The sequence below is a fragment of the Pituophis catenifer genome, unplaced genomic scaffold, assembly GCF_029215685.1.
Source record: "Pituophis catenifer annectens isolate HBS135680 unplaced genomic scaffold, rPitCat1.0.hap2 SCAF_3, whole genome shotgun sequence".
In the NCBI taxonomy this organism is placed as follows: Eukaryota; Metazoa; Chordata; class Lepidosauria; order Squamata; family Colubridae; genus Pituophis; species Pituophis catenifer.
The window spans coordinates 216,270,236-216,290,108 of record NW_027256883.1 but is presented as its reverse complement, the minus strand read 5'-3'; the positions used below and the strand labels follow the sequence as shown (position 1 = coordinate 216,290,108).

At 56.0% G+C, this 19,873-nt stretch overlaps 1 protein-coding gene across 1 annotated transcript; it reads right to left on the bottom strand.

Annotated features, from left to right (window-relative positions):
• Positions 1-4,761: 4,761 nt before the first annotated feature.
• On the bottom strand, positions 4,762-12,094 carry MMP9 (matrix metallopeptidase 9). The gene is made up of 13 exons (XM_070941906.1): positions 11,945-12,094; positions 11,306-11,535; positions 10,927-11,075; positions 10,672-10,803; positions 10,412-10,585; positions 9,482-9,655; positions 9,065-9,238; positions 8,384-8,539; positions 7,778-7,976; positions 7,500-7,639; positions 7,193-7,343; positions 6,735-6,838; positions 4,762-5,749 (listed from the first exon to the last, which is right to left on the bottom strand). Exons 1-13 carry the CDS (start codon positions 12,092-12,094, stop codon positions 5,640-5,642), a joined length of 2,043 nt encoding a protein of 680 aa, XP_070798007.1. The 3' UTR covers positions 4,762-5,639.
• Between the last annotated feature and the right edge of the window lie 7,779 nt (positions 12,095-19,873).

The window sequence follows — 19,873 nt, the reverse complement described above, 5'->3', positions numbered from 1 at the left end:
AACATAGTATACAAAATTTAAAAACAATTTAAAAAACAATTAAATAATTTTGGCCCAAATAATGTAAAACAACCCAATTAAAACCGAATTAATTAAAACCGAGAGGATGGGATCAAGATGTGACCATCAGACCAGCTGTGGCTAAGGTGAGAGGCAGCCGTCGGAGCAACTGCTGGACCAGCTGAAAATCGCCCCTACGGCTGTCAGAAAAGCTGAGAGGCAGCCCTACAGGCCATCTGAGAGACAGGACAGGCCCAGCAGGGGAAATGGCCCTGCAGTGCAGCTGAGAGGCTCCCGGCGGACAAGCTAAGAGACGGCACTGCGGCCTAGCTGAGAGGTGGCCAATGTACCTGCTGACAGGTTGCCAATGTACCTGCTGAGAGGCAGCCTGGCAAAGCAACTGAGAGGTGGCCCTGCAGCCCAGCAGAGAGACAGCCCTGTGGCCCAGCTGAAAGCCCGCTGGCAGACCACCTGAGAGACGGCCTTGTGGTTGAGCTGAGAGATGCCCCCAGCCCAGACGAGAGTTGGCCAGTGGACCAGCTGAGAGGTGGCCCTGTGGCCTAATTTAGAGGCTGCCCTGCAGCCTAGCTAAGAGGTGGCCTTGAGGCCCACAATAATAGAATTAGAAGGGACCATGGAGGTCTTCTAGTCCAGCCCACTGCTCAATCAGAAGACCCTATACAGTTTTAGACAGATGGTTGTCCAGTCTCTTCTTCAAAACCTCCACTGATGGAGCACCCACAACTTCTGAAGGCAAGCTATTCCACTGGTTAATTGTTCTGTCAGGAATTTTCTCCTTCGTTCTAGATTGCTTCTTCCTTTGTTCAGTTTCCACCCATTGTTTCTTGTCCTGCCCTCAGGTGCTTTGGAGAATTGGTTGACCCCCTCTTCTTTGGGGCAGCCCCTGAGATATTGGAAGGCTGCTGTCATGTCACTTGTGCTCCTTCTTTTCAACTAGGCTAGACCCAATTCCTGCAACTGTTCTTCATGTTTTAGCCTCCGGCCCCCTAATCATCTTTCTTGCTCTTCTCAGCACTCTACCCAAGTCTTAACAAGACTGATTATATTGTGGTTACCAAAACTGGATGCAATATTCTACATGTGGCCTTACCAAGGCCTTATAAAGTGGTACTTCATGTCATCTTTTTTTTTGTAAAAAGTTTTTTTTAATTTTTTTAAAAATATAAACATAAAATATAAACTTAAAAAGGACATTGTATTTATTTATTTATTTATTTATTTATTTATTTATTTATTTATTTATTTATTTATTTATTTATTAGATTTCTATGCCGCCCTTCTCCCGTAGGACTCGGGGCGGCTCACAGAATAAAAAAACATATAACAATAAATAAAACTAAAAACATTCAAATGTAAAAACCCCAACAACTAAAATCTCATAACAGATCAGGGAATTTGCTGAAAAAGCCATGTCTTCAGTTCGGCGCGGAAAGCACGGAGGTTGTACATTGTAACTTGCTTTTTGTTTTGGAAAGTTGTGAATTCTATAGATAACAGTTGTGGGACTTTGTGGAGGAGGCTTTTTTTTTCTTTTTTCGTCTGCAAGCAATTTGACTTTGGTGAAAAGAAGGGGAAACTATAATGGAACTTTTATAATTGGTACAATAACAATTTAAAAAGAACACAGCAGCACAGGAACAAGAGAAGGAAGAACTTTATGCATTTTATTTGGAACAGAAGTAAGAGAAAGGATTAAAATGATACATGGAAGATAAAATTAATGAAATATATGCAAGCAGACGAGAGGATGAGGAAGCAAGATATTCTTGGCTGGAAACGAGAAAAAAGATCAAAACAATGTTTTTAAAAAGTACTTTACGTCATCTTGATTCAGTTCCTCTGTTAATGCAGCCTAGGATTGCATTGGCTATTTTGGAGGCTTCAGCACACGGTTGGCTCCTATTTAGGTGATTGTCCACTAGGACTCCAAGATCCTTCATGCAGTTACTGCTACTGAGCCAAGTTTCACCTAATCCGTATCTGTACATTTGGTTCCTTGTAAAGTATAAAGCTTTGCTTTTCTCTCCATTGGATCCAGTGTTCAAGTCTGTCAAGATCCTTCTGCAGCCTGAGCCTATCTTCTGGGATGTTGGCTATTTCTGCCAGCTTATGTCGTCTGCAAATTCGTCCGAAATGGCAGAGGGTTCCCTGCTTGAGCAGCTTTTGGTCATCCACATGAGGTCAGGAATAGAGACAGGAGCCGGCATCGTTTTCCCGGTGCTGCTTGAGGGAAAACTTCCATGTTTGAACTAAGGGTCAGCCAATCTCTCTGAATGCTCCAGGAGCTCTTGAAGGCAAAAATTCTCATTTGACTGAATAATGGTTATCACCAACTTTATTTACCTTCTTTTTCCCTTCCTTTCCTTTCCTTTCCTTTCCTCTCCTCTCCTCTCCTCTCCTCTCTTCCATCTTCTTGGTTTGCATTCTGTTAAGATATCACTTTGTGGGTGATAAGCCTTTTTACCGCCAATAAGCCGAGGTTAGCAAGGGATGCCAAGAGTGACCCACAGGGACTTTCAAAATAAAAGGAGGAAAAGAGGGGGCTGTATGGCAGCCAGTCAGAGATGGTGACAAAGTACTAAGATAGCAAGAGATGGCAGGATTCCTCGGTGCCCGTCCTTGCCAGCCAGCAGCTCGATGTCCCGGGAAGAGTTGAAGGGCAGGACTCGGGCTGAGATCAATAGAAATGAGATCCAGGGATCTCCAGGGAAAGGGAAAAATCAGGGCTGATCTTGCCAGCATCTCTCTGGGCATCGGAGTCATTGGAGGAGTGGCAGAGAAGGAGAGGAGGGCAGATGTTACCCTTCTCTTTGGAAATGGGCAAAGGAAGCCTCAGCCACTTTGGCATCAGTTCTGGGCAAAGCTCAAAGACACGGATCAGCTGGCATCTTGGGGGCCATTTTCTCCTCCCTCTCGTTCCAGAAGGCAGGCCGGGGAACGAAGGGCTGAAGCACCAGGGAGGAAAATTCTGGCTGAACACCAAAAGAAGTTGGATGGGGGGGGGATGCAATTTCCCAGGGAGGGGCTGGGCTCTCCTACCCTGAATGGGTTTAAGGGGAGGCTGGACATTTCCTTTGGCTTCCTGCAGTGACCAGGGATGGTTCTCTGGGGCAGGGATGGTGGCCCTAGGAGACACGTGTCAATGGGGGCACCGCACAACCCTTGGGGTGGCATGCCAGCCTTCACCAACACGCTGAGTGCCCTTGTCCAGGGAGAGGAGACAGACAACTTTTTCCCTTGTGTGGGTGAGAGAGAAGAGGGGGGGAGAGAGAGAGCAGCAGACTTAAGTCAGGCGTTTTCTGGATTTTTGACACCCTGAGCCCAAAAGGTTCACCATGGCTGCCCAAGGGGCTCTTTCCAGCTCCAAGACTGGAGGGGCTTTGATCTCCCTGCTTGCCAAGCCAGAGCTTCTGCTGGAGACACCAGGCCCTGTTTATATTTCCCTTTTCACCTTTATGCCACCCACCTGACTATCCAAACAGCTCTGCACCCATCGAAGCCTTTCTCCCTCCATGGGACCCCCAGCCTCGTCCAACAGGAAGGTGAGTGACACTAGTGGAGGTTGGTGGAAGGAGAGGACCTCTGTCCTTGAGCCCCACTCTCCCTACTGTCCTTTTCCTGAGTTCCTCTGGGGGCCCGGGGAGGGTTGCCTCCCCCAGGAGCAGAGCTGCAGGGCAGTTTGGGGGGGCGGGACTGAATCCCAGGGCTTCCAGATGGACAGCAGTTTGGCTGAAGTCCGTCTGCTGGGCAAGATGGACCATCGAGTCATTCTGCCATCTGCGGGGGGCTCCTTGGCCTCTGTCATCTCACTGCCACCCTGATCAGGGGGGCAGGGAGGTGTCCATCTGTTGGGGTGACCCCCAGGAGACCCAGATGTTACTCCGGTATTTCATATGATTTTCGGTACGCGTGCCTGGTGGGCCTGATGTCCCAGCCCACCTGAGCCACTTCGGGGCTGCGGCCCTGAAGAGCTGCGTGGGAGGGGGAGGGGGGCAGAAGGAAGAGCGAAGTCTGGCAGCGGAGGAAAGAAGCTCCCTCGGAGGCCTTTGGGGGCCACAGAGTCGATGGGTTAAGCGCAGTTTCTCTTGGGTTTCACCGGGCCTTTTCAGGGGTCCTCAACTTACAACCACAATCGAGCCCAACATTTCTGATGCTCAGCGAGACATTTGTTAAGTGAATTTTGCCCCATTTTACAACTTTCTTGCCACCGTTGTTAAGTGAACCACTGCAGTTGTTCAGTTAGTAACACAGTTGTTAAGTGAATCTGGCTTCCCCATGGACTCTGCTCGTCAGAAGGTCGCAGAAGGGGATCACGTGACCCCGGGACACTATGACCGTCATTAACATGAGCCACTTTCCAAGCAGCTGAATTTTGGTCACGTGACCCGGGGGATGCTGCAATGGTCGTCCTCTTGTAATTTCGGTCACTAAATGAACGGTTGTGGACGACCTGCAACACAATTTATGGAGCCATTTAACATAAAAGTTTTCTGGTTTGCATGGCTGGGCTTCCCTTTTACAATTAAAAATGGGGCCTCTCTGTGGCAAGAGCCTTGTGGCTTTTGTGAGCTGCAGCTCCTTCCATGCGAGGCCCAGAATGGAAAAGGGCCTCCCCCAAAGACTGGCACGAACCTCCTGAAATATTACGGACAGTTCCCGGCATGATTTTTATTCTCCCCCCCCTTCCCCACCTCGCCCAGTAAGCAGTTACAGCCAAATGGACAGAAAATGCGCAAGAGATAAAACAAAACAAAATTTTTATTTCCAAAAAATAAGACCAGGGATACGATGCCCAATTTACAGCCACCCAGGCAATGCTCCGAGCGAACCCCAGCAGGTCCTCCCCCAAAATGAGGAGATGAGAGAGAGACGGGACAGAAGTTGAGCATCAGCCCCCCAACAAGCAAGGGGAAAGTAAGCCCTGAATTTAGTCTGGAATCAGAGAGTTTGCTCAGAAGCGATCGAAGCTTCTTGGCCGCCTGGGCAAAAGGACCTAAAACCTCCACACCATACGGATTTAAAGCAGTTAAGGCTCCGCCTCTGTCACCTTCCTTACCCCACATTTTTGGAGTAATTTCAGCCCAGGGCAATTTGAGCAGGGGGCTGGACTAGAAGACCTCCAAGATCCCTTCCAACTCTCTCATTCTGTTAAAGCCAGATATCAAAATTGCCCCCCCCTCCTGTGAAGCAGCTCCTAAAATGGCAGAGCCTGCTTTGGATTTCAGGACAAGAGGGAGCAAAGTGGGGAGCAGATGAGAACCCCCCCCTTTCAATCACAAATAGTCACAAAGCTGCAAAGAGTGCCCCCCCCATGAAGTCTCCCTCCTCTCTCTGTTGGCTGCTTCCTGAGCAAGTGACGGAGGCCGGGGGAAGGGCTTGTGGCCAGAGCTTCCCACTCCATTCAGTGGATGGGGACCACGGCTGAGGAGAACTCTCCCCCCACTCTTCCTGGCAAGTCTTCCGGAGGCTGGGGGGGGCGAGGAGCCAGGGCAGCATTTGGCCCACCAAGCAGAGAGGCCGCCCCCATCAGCTGGCCAGCCAGGGAGGGGTCAACGGTGCGCAGCGATGCCCCTGCGTCCAGAGGCATTTCGAAGCAGAGGGTGCAGGTGGGATGCGTCTCATTGTTCCGGGCACTTCAGGACGTCCTGCTTGAAGTACCCCACCCGCGTCACCTGGTAGCGGGGGGTCATTTGCCAGCAGAAGGGGTGGCGGCAGAAGTGGAACCTCCCTGGAAGAGAGGAAACGGCTGGTGAAGGCGAGCGGCCACAGGGAGGGAATTGCAGGGACCCCCAGGGGACACCTCCTCCTGGTTCAAAGGTGGCACCCCCATTACTGCCGAGGCCCCTGGGAATCTCTCCTGGGAGGGAGGGAAGGAGAAACCCTAAACCAGACCCAGAGCTCCCAGCCTGGGCTCAGAGCTTGGGGGTCAAGGGGGATTCATTGTCCCTGCGGTCCTTGGACGGGGCCAACCACTAAGCCGCCCCCTCACCGTCCTCTCAACTTGTCCCCCAAAGTTGCCTTCTTCCCTTGGGGGGGGAGGGAAAGGCCCTGGGGGGCCCACCAGCTCCCCCACTGACCCAGGTGCATGTGGGCTGGCAGACTCCTCCCCACCTGCTTTGCATCCCAGAAGGGAGTCAGGGAGGGGGAGGGGGTGCAGAAAGAGTCTCCAGGCCCTGAGCACCAAGAGGAGGAGAGGAAGGGGAGGCAAGGTCCCTCCCCCCCCCACCGCAGTTGTGGTCCTCACCCTGGAGAGTCTCCCAATGAGCCTCTTCCTCTGCACTGGTGGGGGGTGGGGAGGCTCTATCCACTGAGTTCAGCCATTCAGGCATGCCCCCCTCCTCCTCCCTCCCTCCCAGGAGAGCCCCCACCTAAGAGTCTGTCTGTGTGTGTGTCTGTCTGTCTGCCTGTCTGTGTCCCCTACATGAGCGAGGTGGGTTTCCCTCTTCTGCACCCCCCCTCCCCCTCCTGCTTTGGCAGAACCACTCAATCGGTCAGCCAGGGTTAGGGATGTCCTTGCCTGCTGCTGCCCTCTAGTGGTCATCTGTCTTCTGCAGCCCCATCAGAGTAGCCCCACCTACCCGCTGCGGCTTGCTGGACCAGGGAGGAGCTTCCTGGGCTGCCCCCTTGCACAGCAGAGACCCTCTGCAGAGGACCCATGGGGGGGGGGCTGTCTGGGCCCCACCTGAGGTTGTTCCCCCTCCTGCCCCCCTTACCTTTGTACTGGAAGACCAAGTTAGCATCAATGGGGACCCCAGGAAAGAGGCTGTCAATGTAGCGGGGATACGCCTTGTCCACCTGCTCCTTTTTCACATCCAGCCTGGGGGGGGGAGAGGAAAAGTTAGCAAGGTCCCTCAAGATGCCCTCTAGATGCCCCTGAGGGTGCCTGTTCCCATGCAGAGGTTGGTAATCCCAGCTCTGCTTTCCTTCTCCCTGGATCTACCTGTGGGGTGCAGCCTCCCCCCCCCCCCGGCCCAGAGAGCCAGGCCAGACCAGTCAAAGCAGCCGGGGGGTGTGTGTTTGGCTGAGGATGCAGGAGTCCCCCTGGGAGGCTGCTGCTTGGGGCTCCCGGAGGCTGAGCAGCCTCTGTCCCCTCATCCAGCCTTTGGCTCCCAAAGGAAGGGGGTTGGGCAGAGGTCCCCCCATGTTCTGCTCCCCTCACGGGCCCCTGTACCTCCAGAATTGATCTCCGCTGAAGAGCAAGACCCTCCCCTGCTTCCGTGTCAGGCTCCCCACAATCTTGCGCACGTCTCTTCCGATGCCCAACTTGTCAAGGCTCCGAGGGCCGACCACCCGTGGCCCCTGGGACACCCAGAAGCGCTGGCCTGCAAGAAGGAGGAGTGGGTGGGTGGCTGAGCAGGGGCCCCTTCCCAAGCAGAGGAGCCGGCTCCAAGGGCCCTTCCTGGCCTCTCAGCAGGGACAGAGGCAGGGGGGATCCTGAGGCCCACAGCCGCCCACGTAAGGGTGGGGAGGGGCCTCACCTGAGAAGAAGAAGAGCTTCTTGGTCAGAGGGTCCTGGAAAGCCGCGTCAATGACATCTGGGAGGGCCGGCCAGGTACTCTGGATCCGCAGGGGGCCCTCCAGGGGCCCGGCCCCGGTGCTCGACATTCGCCAGTATTGCCTGAGCAGGAAAGGCAGCTCAGCCTGACCTCACTTTCCCCTGCGGTGCCCAACGCCCGAGTCCTTCCAGGCCCTCTGTGGGCGCAAGGAGACCCTGGCCCCCAGCTCTGCCCAGCCCCCCTCCTGCCTAGCCTCTCACCCGTCCTTGAAGAAGTGCAGCACCTTCTGGATCTCGCCCACCCCATCAAAGCCCTCCGCCCGGCAGGCGCTGCTCCGGCCGTCCACAGCGGGGGTCTCGGTCACAGAAGAGCCATCATCCACGGTGGAGGAGTCCTCAGCTTCAGTGGGGGCCTGAGAAGGGGGGATGGGCGCCGTGGGCTGAGGGCCTGATCCTCGACCTAGTGGGGGGGAGAAGGAGGAGCAGCACAAGCATCAGAGGCACTGATTTGGCGGTGGGAGGGGATGTCGGAGGAGCCCCTTCCCTAGTGCAGAAACAGCTGAAGTGGAGCCAAGAGGGGGGTCCTTTGATGGTGGGGATTGCTAGTGGACCTGAGGACTTCCAGGGGTCCTTCCACATCATGGTAAAGGAACTTGGGCGTCATGTTATTCATGGAAAGGGCTTCCAGACCAGGGCCACTCAGGACACAGTGTGTGAACAGACCCCCAGCCCTGAGCCACCCCAATTCCTTCCGGAGCTTCCCGGGCAGGGCCAGAGAGCTGCCTGTTTCAGGGCCTGGGGAGGGTGGACAGCCTGCCTTCTGCTCCCAGGAAACCCCCCTGGCAGCCCCCCCCACCCCCTGCTCACCGTAGAGATACTGGATTCCGGCCACGTCGTCCGAATGCAGCTGGAAGTCAGCCAGGTAGGTGTACATGGGGTACATCAGGGCTTCCCGGATGCTGGAGTGCTCCAGGCCCAGTGAGTGGCCGAACTCATGTGCCGCAACCAGGAAGAGGCTGTAACCTGGGGGTGCGAAGCAACAGCAGAGAGTGGACCGGGGCCCTGCCTTGGAGGCCTCGCCGGGGGCCCTCAATCCCTGTGGCACCTGGGTCATCGATTCCCCTCATGGCCCTTCCCCTAGACTGCCAGAGAGTCTTCCCAACACACTTGGTGCGTGTGCGTGCATGCGTGCAAAAGTAAGGTTTTCCCCTGCCCCGTCATGTCTGGCTCTGAGGCATGGTGCGCCTCTCTCTTTCTTGGCCAAGGGAGCCAGCCTTGTCCAAAGACTTTTCTGTGGCCATGTGGCCAGCAAAGGGATACACCAAAAGCGAATGGAATGCTGCTAACTTCCCACTGAAATGGTACCTATTTATCTACTCACATTTGCCTGCTTTCAAACAGGAGCTGGAGCAAGGAATGGGAGCTTACTCCCTTGCACGGCACTCGGGCGTTATTAATGGCTGAGCTATTCATGCCCAGTGGGTGGATGTGCTGAGTACCCTCCTCACCAGCTTCCCAGGGGGGCAGTGAAAGGAGCTTCCCCCATACCTTGGTCAGGGCAAAGACCCCACTTCTGGTCCGCATCGTAGTCTCTGGTGGTGGCGCACCAGAGCTTCCCATCGGTGCGTCCCTCCGTGGTGCAGCTGCTGTACGTCTGGCCCAGGAACTTGAAGGGGAAGGAGCAGGGCTCGCCCTGGGAGTTCCCTCCAATCACAGCCGTGTCTGGGGGGGGGGAAGGGAGAGGTCAGCTTTGGCCCCCAGCTGTTGCAACGACCAAGCAGAACCCTCTGAAGCCAGGGGGCAGACCCTGAAGCTGAACGTGAGACTGTCAGGGCTGGTCTGTGGGCTCTGCAGCTGCAGCCCCCCTTGGTAATGCCAGGACTGAGGGTGTCCCTGAGCACATGCAGAGTGCTTTCCCCACACCGCACCCTGTCCCAAACACCACGTGCCCCTGGTCTCACGTACCTCTATTTGGGCAGAAGCCGTATTTCTTGTCCTGGTCAAAGTTGGCGGTGGTCGCGCACCAGCGGTAGCCGTCTGTGCGCCCATCGGTGGTGCATCCCTGGTAGGATTTGCCCTCGAAGACGAAGGGGAACACGCACTTCTCCCCGTCGCTGTTCCCGTCGTAAGTGAAGAGGACTAGCAAAGCCACCAGGAAAAAGGAATTCACCAAAAATTGCAGGGAACCAGACTTCCCTCATTGTCTTCCTCGGGATGCAGCTCAGTTCCCCTTGTTATTTATTCACTTCTTAAATTTATATGCCACCCAACCCTTAAACGGCTCACAACTAAACAAGGAGCAGGGTCTCAGAAGCAAATTGCTTGAATGGAATACTTTGAGAGCCCCCCCCCCCCGCCCCCTTGCCCTGGTTAGATTGTCAGTGGGGGCCTGCTTGCTCCCCCCCTTGCTCTTCGCTTCTCCCCTGGGAGGGACTGTGCAGCTCAGCTTTCCAAACCCAGGAGCCCCTTCTGGTTACGCCCCCCCCATCTCCCCACACGCTGCGGGGCAATTAGGGCTTCAGTCCTGATCAATCACTGGAGTCTTTTAAGAAGACATTAGACTGCCACTTGTCTGAAATGGTCTAGGACGGGGTCCACAATCCCAGGTCTGTGGAGCCGCACTGGGCCAGGGCATGCCAGAGACTGGGACACACAAACAAGCGAAGCCCCATCTGGCAGCACACAAAACACACAGAGCCCCTCCAGACCCCACTGACAAACCTCTCTCCATGGAACTGGTCCCTGGTGCCCAAGGGTTGGAGGCCACTGGTCTAGGGTCTCCTGCTTGAGCAGAGCGTTGGACTACAAGACCTCCGAGGTCTATGCCTATTCTACCCTACCCCATCCCATTCCATCCCCCCCCCCCTTCCTGCTTTCTGAGTCCTGGCTACTCACGTTCGCTGGGGCAGAAGCCATATTTCTTGTCCCGGTCAAAGTTGGGGGTGGTGGCACACCAGGGCAGCCCATCTTCTCTCCCTTCGGTGGTGCAGGTGGAGTAGCTTTTGCCCCCAAAGGTGAAGGGGAATCGGCAGGAAGCCCCGTTGGCGTTGCCAAAGTAGGTCTTCACCACTGCTCAGAGAAGAGGAGAACTGGGCATCAGGCGGGCAAGGCTCCAGCGCCCAGAGAAGCACCAGCCAGCAAGGGGGCCAACTCACCAATGCCCGTGCCCAGCGTCCAGAACTCGTCATCGTCAAAATGGGCATCCCCGCTGAAGCGGTCTTTGCCAGGAGGGAAGGCGTGGGCCAGAAGTCCATCCTTGCCATCAAAAGGGTAGCCGTCACCATGCTCTGTGCCGGGTGGGGGGTGGGGGGAAGAGATCACAATCTGAGCAGGAATTCTTCCAAGCCTCCAGACAGGAGAGGAGGGGCGATCCCAGCTGCCCCCCAACCCTCTCCTCCCCTCCAACTCACCTCCCGTTCCAAACTGGATGAGAATGTCCACCTCCCCCTCCTGCTGGCGGGTGAAGGTGAGGGGCGTCACCTGGCTCCACACCTTGAAGGCTCTGGCGAAGGCATCTTCGATGACGGAGCCGTCCAGGTCCGGGGAATAGTTGACCACCCTGCCAAAGAGCGGAGGTTCAGAGGCGGCCTGAAGGAAGCCCTGCCCCCAGCCCCCTCCTCACGCACGTCCGCGCGCGCCTGCACACACCCCCTTGGCAGGATACGGGCCTGCCTCTGAGGGGAGGGCAGCCTTCCTCAATCCGCTGCCCTCCCCAGGAATCTTGGGGTCCCCTCCACTTGCAGTCTGCCACGCGGGCCGTGAACCCGCCGAAGGTGCCCGCTCGCTCACCGGTAGGTGAGGTCTGTGTGGTCCCACTTGAGGTCGCCCTGGAACGTCTGGAAGCGACCCACGTCCGGGACTCCGCAGCGGGGCGCCCGCATGGCCGTGAGGGTGGGGGCGTCCAGCTCCCCTGTTTCCGGCAAGCCCAGTTGCTTCTGCATCGCCTTGAGGGGGGTCTCCAGCTTCACCTGCCCCCCGGGGTTGGTCGCCGTCAAGTACCCGTAACGCTGGAGGTAGCGCTGCGGAGAGAGAGGAGCGGGCGCTAGCGGGGGGCTCTCGGCCGGGGAAGGGAGCCAAGCGGCGGCTGGGCGGACGGGGACGGGGCTGGAGTTTGCGTTGATGTCCTGTCTTGGCCTTGACCCCAACCCTCATCCCGTGAGCGGACCCCGCGGGGTCTCCAGTCAGGCACTGGCACCGAATGAAGAGCCGGCTGGGAGTCGCTGGCGCGGCTGGCTTCCCGCAACGGCGCCCGCACTCGCGCCATCTGACCTGGGTCGGCCGAGCGGAGCGCCAGTGGGGACTGGAGGCAACCGGGCGCCCCGGAGGGAGAGCCGCGCTCGGTCTCTATCTTGCTCTCGCGGAGTACGAAAGGCGGGGGGGGCTCTGCCCAGCGGAGGACCCGCCAGAGTGCGCAGCTTGGAGACTCACGGCGGCCAGCTCCCGGTCCGTCATGCGGCTGACCGCGTCCCCGGGGAAGTTGATGACTACGGGGCTCTTCCCTTCCCTGGGGGCGGCCCACGAGCAGGGCAGCGGCAGGAGCGCCAGGAGGAGGAGGAGGGCCGGGGCTGGGACCCTCATGGCTGCTGAGGCGAGGTGGGCGAGGGTCTCTCCTTCTCCGCTCTCGGGTCCTGCGGGTAGCGCCAAACTCAGCCGAGCACAGCCGTCTGCAGCCCGACGGCCGGCGGGGCCCTTTATGGTGCGCGGGGAGAGGGAAGGGGGTGGAAGGCTGAGTCAGCCGCGGTCCCTCCCCCGGTGGAAGAGGGGGAGAACCGGCGGGGCGCTGCCACTTCCTGGACTTGTCTCAACAGGAAATGAGAAACGCAGCGGGACCAGCCGCGGGTTCGAAGGGGGCAGCCGTCCGCCTCGACGAGGCTCGGACGCCGCTGCAGCCAGGAGCCAAGGACCTGCGGCGCATCTGGCTTCCCTGCCCCCTGTCTTTTAGTCCTTCGTGGGGTGGCATCGGCGGCACCAGAGCCCGTTCAAGCGCTGCCCCACTGGCCGCTCCCTGCCTCTGATAGGGCAGGATGGGATGGAGACCCTCAGAGTGTGGGGTGGGCTAGGTAGGAAAGGGGTCGCCTTGGGCTGATAGCTGGACCAGGAGGCTGCCTGCCCAAGACTCCAACCGAGGCCCACTGCCTGGGCATTATTCTGGCACAGGGCCTCTCCTTTGCCCATGCAGGCCCAGGCCCTGGGGGAGCGCTCAGGGGCAGCCCCTGCTCTGCCTTCACAGAGACCCTTCCTTTCCCTCCTGCCTCCCTCCAAGAACGGGGTGGCTGCCCCTCTTCTGGATGAAGGGCCCAGCAGCAGGCAGGCCTGGGAGGAGGAACCTGGGTGTTTTTGCCAGGACAGACTAACCAGGAAGTTATTGGACATCCTGGATGGTTGGGACTGCTGTGCTTTTGCCCTCCCAGCCAGCTCTCCCAGGGGGACGCTAGCCTCTTAACACACCTGTCCCCTTGCCGTACATAAGCCTGCTGGCTGAGACCTTTGTGTCCTTTCCAGAAAGCCTGTGAATTTGGCACTCAAAGTGTGTGTGTGTGTGTGTGTGTGTGTGTGTGTGTGTGTGTGTGTGTGTGTGAGGGGCTGAGGAGGGAGGGAGCCCAGCAACCTGTGGTTTCATCATGCTGAGCTGGAGGCGCTGAGCACAGCACGGCCTGTCCAGCCGCAGGGGAGGAACCGCTCGTGCCGCAATCTCTGCTGACAGCAGCCCCACTCAGACCTCCAACAATGCCAGGGCTCCTCCCCTCCTCTCCAGGAGGCAAAGCCCCCTCCCAGGAGGCCTTGGCATGGCAAGTCAAAAGACATCCCTGTGGCTCTTCCCTGTGTAGAAATGCTTTGTGAAAGAGAGCAGACAGGGAGGGCCACATCCCCCCCCACCCAAAAAACAATCCAGTTGTCTGCCCAGGGAAAGCTTATTCTGCAGTTCCTGAGGAGCCCCTGAGAGCTGAGAACCCCTCGGGACCATCCTGTGACTCAAGAGGGGCAGGGAAGCCATCCCCCTTCCCCCCCCCCTCTCTTCTGTACCCCAGGAGGCCCCAGTGACCCACCTGGAGTTTCCCTCTTCTGCTTCCAGACAGTGGGTGAGGCCTCCCTTTGTCTCCCTGCTCCCTTCCATGGTGTCTCATGGGAAAATCCCCAGATGGAAAGGGGGGGGAGAGATGCAGGGGGAGTTTTCATGCCACCCGATGCCCGGCCTGTTCCTCTGAGTCGCTTGGGCCTCGGCGTGAAGCAGAAACCAGGGCTTGCCCTTGCCTGCTGCATGGACAGTCTGGTGTCCTGCATTTATTTGGGGTAGAGGTGTGTGAAGGTAGCCCTGGGGGCTTGTCCAGGCAGGGTTTTCAAGGAGAGCAGGCTGGGCATCGCTAATCCAGCCTCCTGCTCAAGCAGAAAACCCGCCTTGGCCATTTCAGGCCACCTCTTCTTCAAAACCTCCAGCGGTAGGGCACCCACAACTTCTGAAGGGAAGCCATTCCACTGGTTAATTGCTCTCACGGTTAGGAAATTTCTCCTTAATTCCAGAATCCTTGATTAGATTTCACCCATTGTTTCTTGTCTTGCCTTCTGGTGCTTTGGAAAATAAGTTGGCCCCCTCTTCTTTGTGGCAGCCCCTCAAAGATTAGAACTCTATAAAACTTTTTTAAACCGGGGGGGGAAAAAATTGGAAGACTGCTCTCCTGTCTCCCCTGGTCCTTCTTTTCATTAAACTAGCCATGCCCAGTTCCTGCAGCCGTTCTTTGTATGTTTTAGCCTCCAGCCCCCCCATCATCTTTGTGGCTCTTCTCTGCGCTCTTTCCAGAGAGGACTTGGCAAAATACAAGACACCCAAATGAGAACACATCGCATGGGCTAAACCTATTTATTTATTTAAAACATTTACTGTAGATAATGTTCGCTCTGTATCAGAAGAGAATGCCTGCATGCACTCAACACCTGGCCTGCCAGGCCTTGGCCTCAGGGGTGGGGTGGAGGGAAACAATCCCATTGGGGTCTCCTTTGAGCCCTTGGATCTGCTTTCCTGTTTTCTATTTTCTCTTCCCAAATTTGGCCCGTTTGCAGAGGGTGATTTGGCTTTCATTGCTGTTCCCCTGGAGCCTGCTTCTCGTGGCCCGTTTTGCTGACCATCCCTCCTCCTCTGTGGGGCAACAGCTGGGACTTTCATGGGGGGGGGCACTGCCAGTTGGATGTTTATTTATTTATTTATTGAATTTCTATACCGCCCTTCTCCCGAAGGACTCAGGGCGGTGAACAGATTAAGATTTTATATGCATATATATATATATATATTTTATAAACAGTAAATAATAAACTGAGTCAACTTGGTGTATCTGCTAAGACCTTGGCATAGCATTTAGATGTTTATGCTAGCCCTGCTTGTTGAAACAGAAAGGTCTTCAGGGCACATCGGAAAGTGCAAAGATCTGGGATTATTCGTATTCCAGGGGGTATTTTGTTCCAAAGAGTGGGTGCCCCCACAGAGAAGGCGCTCTTCCTTTGACACACAGGATGAGCTCATTGTCCTCTGGGCCCCGACAGCCGCGGTCACCATCTCTCATCAAGGCCCAGGAGTGGCCTCTGGCCAGGCAGGCAGAATCCCGGCAGGCTTTGGGAAGGCCTGAGGGTCCGGCTGCCCGGGGGGGGGGGGGGGGGCTTGCCTGTGCAGGGCCAGAGAGATGTTCTCAGAGATGGGGGATGGGAAGCCCACCTGCTGGGCCAGTGGTGGTGGAGTCCTCAGTGACCCAAGAGGGACACAGCCCCAGCCTTGGGTGAGTAGTCAGGCTCTCATGGGAGAAAAGGGAAGAGCCCCGTGGGAAGTAAGCCACCACTAGCCTCTGAGTCATAGCAGGGCCTTTGACACACGAGTGGTCATGGGGGATTCCCCCCACCCCTCCTCAGAGCAGCAGACACCCCCCCCCACCTTCCCTGGGTGCAGGAGAGGACGGGCCTGCTCAGGCTTGTAGGGACCAGACTTGGCCATTGGGAACAGCCTGGGGACCCCGGATGGCCTCCCGTCTCCAGGTGAATGCATCGGACCCATCACAGTGCTGCTGCGGGTGCTCTCACAAAATGGCGGCAGAGGGGCTGCCTATGTATAAAACTACCTACAGTATGTTGGGGTCCTTTTCCCTCCACACCCCCCCCAAAGGACATCCCCATCAGAGATCCCCTCCTAAGCTCTTCTACACTCGTGTTTATTGTTTGTAAAATGTAATGCTAAAAAGGGGAGGAAGAAGTCCTCGACTTATGACCACAATTGACCCCCAAATTTCTGTTGTTAAGTGAAACATTTAAGTGAATTTTCACCCCTTTTACAACCTTCCTTTCCATGTTTCTAGGTGAATCCCTGCAGTTCTTAAATTGGGAACATGGTCATTAAGTGAACTGGCTTCCCCATTAACTTCGCCCGTCAGAAGATCATGTGACCCTGGGGATGCTGCAAAGGTCGTAACTGTGAAAAATGGTCATAAGTCACATTTTCAGTGCCATTGTAACATTGAACAGTCACTAAACGAACTGTTGTAAGTTGAGGACTACTTGGATAGGGGTGTTCTCCATGCAGTGATGGTACAACCATTCGCTCAGCAACCCTTCAAAGCTACAACCGCACTGGAAAAAGCAGCTTATGAACAGTCCTCGCATGTAACGACCATGGGTCACATGATCAAAATTTGGCTAACTGCCTGCATTTACGTCGCTTGGAGAGTCGGATTCGCCCTTTGCGACCTTCTCAGCTGCCTTCCGACAAATAAAATCAACGGGGGAGGGGGAAAGCCAGATTCGCTTAATGACAGTGATTTGCTTAAAAACTGTGGCAAAAAAAGGTTGTAAAAATCAGGTGTGACTCATTTAACAACTGCCTTGCTTTGCAATGGAAATCCTGATGCCAAATTATGGTCATAACCTGAGGACCTCCTGTAGGTCTGTGTTGCACTGACTAAATTTTTACCTTTAAGTTACCTCTTGTGTTACCTCTTGTGTTACAAGAGGTAACACAAACCCACACATGAAGGCTAGAGGGGGGCCTCAACTTACGACCACAAACCTAATTTTAGCAGAAGTAATAAAATATTCAATTTACAAAACTGGTTGCTCTCTGGGACGGCACCTTTAAGTTAAACTTGACCCGGTGACTCCCTGGCCAAGTCTGTCTGGTTTTGCCGGCCACTCTCTTGGAAGCTCTGGCCCTTGTCGTCTTCTGTCCCCCTCCTGGCTCTTGTATGGAAGGCAGGACTAGAACTCGCAGCCTCCTCACTCCTAATTTTGGACCTTCATCATTAGATCAAGCTGGCTGTCATAAAGGAGCATTTGGGGGGGGCAATCTGGTGTCCAGAAACTTGGGTTGTGGGGATCAGTGCCAGCAGAGGGCTGTTTTGCCCCTCGGTGCCCAAATCGCCCTCCAGCTGAGACTCCCAGCCTCTCTCAGCCCTGGTCAGCCTGATACAATCCATGACAAATGACCCTCCCTTCTGTCCTGTAAGCGCAACCTCCTTGCAACCCAGGAGCGTGCCGCCCCCATTTCTCTTCCCCATTGTTGGGTTCTGCAGCCCTGCTGGCACTCAAGGAACACCTGTGGAATCCAAGGGATCTGCCAAACCAAAACCAGGAAAAGAAACACCTGAGTGGCGGAAGGGGGAGCCCGGAGCTCCTGGTGCCACCCTGGGTGCTCAGCTATACAATCCTGGCCGATGAAAGTCTTTGTAAATCGCTAAACAAAACCGGGGACTTTGCCATATCCAGCCAGTGGGGGGGAGAAGGGGGTATTGATGGACAGCTCCTTTTCAACCTACAGAAAATAACGGGAGGGGGCTCCTTGGACAAGTTAAGTCTTTGCAGGACTTATGGGGCCTGCTAAACAAATCAGCCCTGTCTTGGGTTCGAGTGATGGCCTTGTTCACACACCGCAGGAGAAATGCCTGGTTCCCAGGATTTCACTTAGTCTAGCCTGGGTGTGTGTGTGTGTGTGTGTGTGTGTGTGTGCGTGCCCACGCGTGTACACAGTTATAAAGTTCACACATCCTTCCAGAAATGATCACATAGAGCACTTCCAAGGAGGCCCATCCATCGGCAGGGTTCCATCAGCCGGCCCGGAGGACATCCAGGAGGGTGGGGTACGCAGGAGTCCCCACCTCCTGAAGCTTTGGGTTGGCCTGGGGCAAGCAAGCTGCTGCAGTCCAAGACCCTGGGGCCCCTCCCCCACCCACCCCCTTTCTTCTGGGTGCTCTCCCCCTGGAGAAGAGCTCAGGAGCTCCAGGGGGCTTTGGGGCAGGGTTCTTCCCCTCGGTTACCTGCCCCACTGCTTTGGCCAACCCAGGGAGCAAAGGGAGCGGGCCTCATCCTTTCCGGGCTGAGGTTTCGGGCTTCGCAAGAGTAACAAAAACGGGGACCGTCCCGCTGGGTTTTACCCTCCCCGCCTGCGTGGGAGCTCGGCGGCCTTTCGGGACTGGCGGCTGTGAGCCTTCAAACATGCCACGCGGGTGGGGTGGGGAGGTCCTCCCGGTCTCCCACGCGTGAAAGGGTCGGTGGGGAGTTTTGAACCGGGCCCGGGAAGATCTCCTCTCCAGCGCGGACCTTCCCACCACCGCCCCGGGGGAGCCCCCGTCCGTTCCCGCCTTGACGGTTCACTGCAGCGTTTGGGCGAAACGTCCTTCATTCGGCCGCCGCTCCTTCCCGCCGCGACCGATGGTCCCGCGCCGTTTGCCGGGAGGCGTCGCGCGTGGCGGGCGGGGACGAGAAGGCGGAACTGGGGGCTTCGCCCGCCGCGCGAGTGGCAGCCGCAGCAGCCCGGGACGCGGGTCCTTCGGCCGTGGGGCAGCCCCTCCCGGTCCCCCGCGGGTGGGAAGTCAGGGCGCAGGTACGAGAGGAGCTGGAGCCGCCGACGCCTGCGATTGCAGCCCACCGGCGGGGGGCTAGTCACTCCGACTAGCCCCCTCCGAGGGGATAAAGGGGGAGATACTCCCCACAGCTGGTAGGTTATTCCAGGGGAGGCAGCTCCCGCCTTTCTTCGGCTCCTGCTTCGGGGGTCCCTGAGCGGCAGAGCCTCAGCTCCCTCCTCTAGTCCTCCTGAATGGGCTAAGCGCCCCCAGCCCCAAGCGGCCTCAGTGGAAGCTCTCTCCCCCCCACCCCCGTGAAGACTCCCAAAGTCCTGGTGAGGAGGGGGCAGCGGAGATGTCGGGCAGAGATTGCTGGACGGGAGCAGCCCCTACGGAGAGGGACGCGGGGCCGGAGCCGAGGGGGCCGGGCTGGATGGAGGCAAGGCCTCACAAGGGCTCCTGCTCATCCCCAGCAGCGTAGCCCACCTGCCCTCTGCCTCAGCTGCTGCCCTTGGCACCACGCCCGGTCTGAGGAGCCGGGAGACCACGGTGGGCGAGGGCCAGAGCCGGGATGGTGGCTGTGGTGGCACAGGCGTCCTCCCCTAACAGCAGCCCGAAACTCTGCCCTGCCTCTCTGAGAGTTGCCATCGACATGGGCCACAGCTACCCCAGCAATAAAGCAAAGTAACTCTTGCCAAGCCGGCACAAGCCGAAGAAAAATAAGACAGCTGGCCCACCCCTTACAACAGTTCATTTATTGACTCTTCCAAGTTATACTTTGGCGTTGAAAAAAGTGATTCAGGACTGCTTTTCACACAACTGTCACAATCATCGACGTGGTCACATGATCAAAATTCAGACACTTGGCAACTGATTCGTATTTATGACGGTCGCAGTGTGCTGGGGTCATGTGATCCCCTTTTGCAACCTTCTGATAAGCAATCAGGAAGTTGGATTCACTTAAGAACCGTTACTAACAAGGGCAGTGATACCCTTAACAACGGTGGAAGGGAGGTCTTAAAATGGGGCAAAACTCGCCGAATGTCTGCCTTGCTTAGCAACAGAAATTCTGGGCTGAATTGTGGTCGTAAGTCAAGGAATAACCATGTATTGAGCAACAAAGGAAGTTCTGGCTTCAGGAAGGTCTGGCGAAAAGCAGCTTTTTAAAGCCTTTCAGAATTCGTTTCCTTGTTTTAGTACAATTGTTATAGTATTTTAATAAGGAGTGCTGGCTGGAGATGGTTAACCCTCTTAAAACTTTGAGAAAACCTGAAGCTTTGCGTCAGTATTAACTGTGATTTGTAACGTGGATGCAAATCAAAGTTTGCATAATGGATGCATAAACATAAAACTACTGGTAAATTACAAAATTTGTTGTAAACATTTATATTTTAAGTTAGCAGTTAATGCTAAGGTCTCCATCATGCTGGTACTTACTGTGTGTACATGTTAGAGAAAAACAAAAAAGTATCCTGTTTCCCCCAAAATACGACATCTCCTAATAATAAGCCTACTCGGGCTTTTGAGCACATGGCAATAAGGCCAAGCG